We start from the raw sequence: 3,992 nt of genomic DNA, 5'->3' as shown, positions 1-3,992 counted from the left end.
TTTACTTTTAGTTAAAAATAATTTAGCAAGTGTATGAAGAGATTAAATTTTTTCCCATAAGTTGAATTTTATAAAATTTATTTCTACTAAATGAAATTATTCATAGAATGTTTAATTTTAATTCAATTGCATTTTTCTAATTAAAAAAATTATACCATATTATTATATATTTTTTATTAGATTGACTCTAAAACAGGTAACAAAAAAATACATATCTTAAATGAAAAAAAGATATTAGCCTTAATTATTATTTTACATACTTTTTTTATTCAGTTAGATGAAGTTAAATAAAGGGAAAATTAGTCTAGGGTCTCTCTCCCATTTTTAGTAATGGAAGTGATCCATAATATTATTTTTTGATGTCTAAGGTCCTTAAACCCACACCATATATCATATCAGAGAAATTTGACTACGATGATGCAGATGAGGGTTTGAGGCGCTTGTTTGGCTGTTGAATTTCTGGGTACACGGCTTTGCCTGCAATTGCTTTGAGATCGTAATCATCGGAAGAAGAGTCTTGGAAAATTCTGTGATTTAGGGGGTGGCGGTGGCTGTCGAAGGCCGATGGAGGAGGGAGAGAAGAGTCGAAGTTAGGAAGAGGGTGGAGCTCGGAAATCATGGATTCGAGCCAAGAAGAGAGATCGGAAGGGTTGTATTGAACAGTCTCAGAAGCAATGTAACGCCCTCAAAATAATAACATAAAACCCATCAATATAGACATGCATTGATTTACAAAAGTTCCACATTCTTTTATTCATCAGAGTTCCATAATCAAAAGTATTACATGTTAACAATAAAAGCAAATGCCCTAGAGGCTTACAGCTTTCCAAGTTAACAGTTGGTTACAACAAAAGAGTACTAACTCATTTACACATTAAGCCCTTGCCTTGAATTTACATGTAATACATCAAAAGAAATAAGACAAAAAAAGTGTGTCCGCCTCCAGCCTCCCAAGCTACGTCCTTGGAGGTGGAATGCTACCTGTACCTGAAAATGATATTCCCATATAGGGTGAGCCACAGCCCAATAGAAATATACTAAACCAAATATGAACAATGACTAAAAGATTAACAGTTGATAGATGGCCAACACAGATACTTTCCCTTATCACACTTTACGATTTCATGACATACAAGTCCATATTACAGTCCATTTTCCAATTCTTTTCAATTCTCAATTTATAACCATGGCTCAGAACCTGGCCAAACAACTCATATGAGACAGTGACTCATATCAAGCACTTCCCATTTCATAATAGATAAGCATACTAGCTATATCACATACCAACAGATAAGCATACAAGCTATATCATCACTTCCACAGATATGCATAAGAGCACTATCACACTTCCAATGACAAGCATATGAGCTCTGTCAACACATTACTAGATAAGCATATGAGCTCTATCTACGGAGTCCATCCCCTATCTTCTCCCAACACATCCGGTTTAGAGGTCCATCCCCTATCTTCCCCTAAACCGTGGAGTACATCCCCTATCTCCTCCAACACAACACAATGCATATAAACAACAATTATACACATCATCACACAATACATAAATTTAATGTATTCTTTCAATCGTCAATCTCAATGACACATTCCAGTGATTAGTTTCAGTTTGCCTAATCATCATGCATTGTCTACAACAATCAAGACTATCCTCCACCGATAGCCCAAAGTAGTTATTTCTATACAGAAAATAAATGCAACAATGGATATATAATCAACATTCCAACTAGGTGAGTGATAAATAATCCAACTACACCCTTTCATCCCATGACTTCCCAAATCAATTCCTCATTTCTCATAATTAATAATGCAAATTAATTAACCAATGTAATTAGGGCATTTTCCATAATTTACATTACAACCCTTAGGTTCCATTTTCATTAATGTCTTAACATTAATTTCACATTTTCCATGCCAAACATGCATCTAGGTTTTATATAGCTAAAACCCCAACTCTTGTAAATTTACACAAAAGCCCCCAAACTTTCACAAAATTACCAAACCAACCCCAACATCTCAAAATACTAAAATTTAAAGACAAAGCTCATAAAGAGGAGTAGGATATCCCTACCTCGAAGTTAGAGCTCGGATGGAGAAGAGACCCAAAACCAACGTGCTCCAAAGACTGAGATTTTCAGATCAAAACGACGCCCTCGACGATCAACACAACTTTTACAAAGGCCGAAGAGAAGGAGGACACTCTAACTAGATCAAACCCTAGAGAGAAGGGAGTATCTAGAGAGAGAGGCTCTCAAAAATGGTTTTTAGAAAAAGTAGGAGAGAGAAAGAAAAGCAAAAAGTGATTTGAAATCACCCAGCGGATAACTCATATACGTATGACCCGTTCGAGCAGAGAACACGACGCTCGAGCGCCAAGAACAAGAATAAAGCACTCCCGCTCGAGCGTGAAAACCAGTCCGCTTGAGCGCAGATTTCCACCTCCCAGAACTTACACCCAGAAAGCACTACCCGCTCGAGCACCGACAAACCCGCTCGAGCGCCACCGCTCGAGCGTAAACAAACCCACTCGAGCACAGAAATCCCATCTGCAGAAGTTTTGTAGGAACCCGAAATACTGGAGGTGTGCAATACCCGCTCGAGCGCAAGAAGACCCGCTCGAGCGGAACGCCTAAAAACTGAACAACAAGGAATTGAAACCAAGACCTAACCAACTTGTAACAACCCTGTTCAAAACATCCTAAAACTCAATCATGTGGAATTAAAGGACACAACAAGATAGATACCACTACCAACTTCACGGAACCGAGTCCGGAATACAACAGAACAATAAAGGGGCAACCGGGATCGCTATAAGCAAGGTGAGACAAGCCATTTTCCTGAGCATGACCCATCACTTCTTTGAGCTGTTCGAGCTTCTGAGCAACTTCGCTCATGTCGGAAGCTTTCACTTTGTAACCCAACACAGCCAATAGCTTATCCATTCCAACCGAACTTTACTGCATTTTTTTTTTTGGGTGAATAATTTATTGCATTTTTCAATGCCACTGGCGTGGTGGTTGACTTGTCTAATTATTTTCAAGGTCCAGCTCCCAGTAATACAGGGACCAATGTTGTTGTCAATGGAAATTGTTTACAGAGTTTGCCGAATCAGAGGAGTTTGCAGGATTGTAGATCGTTTTATGCTAGTAGAGGATTAATTTTTGATAGTGGAACCAAGGAACGCCTCTGCAATCTCACGCATTTTGATGAGCACCATGGAAGAAATTTCCTCAGCTGCAAACTGCTTGTCCTCACCCTTGTAGTTGACAACATTGTCAGAGAAATTTGGTTAAAACACATTATGAAAACACATTTGATAAATTCCGAAGTCAGAGAAATTTGGTTAAAACACGTTCCGAAGTCAGAGAAATTCAAAATTTCTCTGGAGATAAATCCAGAATTTCTCTGGAGAGAAATTCCGAAGTCGCTTCCGCAGTCTGGAATAGCGTTGCAAGATGTTTACTAGCAATCAGGCACTACTGGAAATGGAGATAATTGCACATTGAATCTAGACGTTGATGGCCATCTCTACATTCTCAATGCAACAGGCAATAATATACACAATGTAACTGATGCAGAACCACCTACAAAGGAAGCAAAGATTTATATAGTGAGACTTGATGTGGACAGAATTGTCAGAGCTTATTCACATACGTTGGATTCAAATGGTAAATGGTCGATTTGGTGGAATTCTACGATGAATAAGTGCGATCCTTTAGGTCAATGCAGCTTTAATTTGTTCTGTGTTCTATGGGATACCAATGCTGATTGTAAATTGGTCAAACTGAACCCAGAGAAATTTGAATTTTCTCTGGGTTGAATCTAGAGAAATTCTTTGGAAGTGTAGAATTTCTCTGGACAAAATTTCTCTGGACCAATTTTCTCTGGATCAACTTGAGGGACCTTAGACATTATGAAAATATTGAGTGTCCTTTATGCTGTAAAATCTTAATACCATGGACCTTAAAAAAAATTCCCCTTAA

The 3,992-nt window shown here is 38.1% G+C and overlaps 1 protein-coding gene across 1 annotated transcript; it reads right to left on the bottom strand.

Annotated features, from left to right (window-relative positions):
• Positions 1-409: 409 nt before the first annotated feature.
• Positions 410-2,951, bottom strand: LOC145797938 (DELLA protein GAIP-B-like). Its single transcript, XM_082885382.1, has 2 exons — positions 2,810-2,951; positions 410-684 (listed from the first exon to the last, which is right to left on the bottom strand). Exons 1-2 carry the CDS (start codon positions 2,949-2,951, stop codon positions 410-412), a joined length of 417 nt encoding a protein of 138 aa, XP_082741508.1.
• Positions 2,952-3,992: the final 1,041 nt, after the last annotated feature.

This window comes from Camellia sinensis, chromosome 8, assembly GCF_055761805.1.
Source record: "Camellia sinensis isolate YWXY chromosome 8, ASM5576180v1, whole genome shotgun sequence".
Classification (NCBI taxonomy): domain Eukaryota; kingdom Viridiplantae; phylum Streptophyta; class Magnoliopsida; order Ericales; family Theaceae; genus Camellia; species Camellia sinensis.
This window is presented reverse-complemented; position numbering and strand designations above follow the sequence as displayed.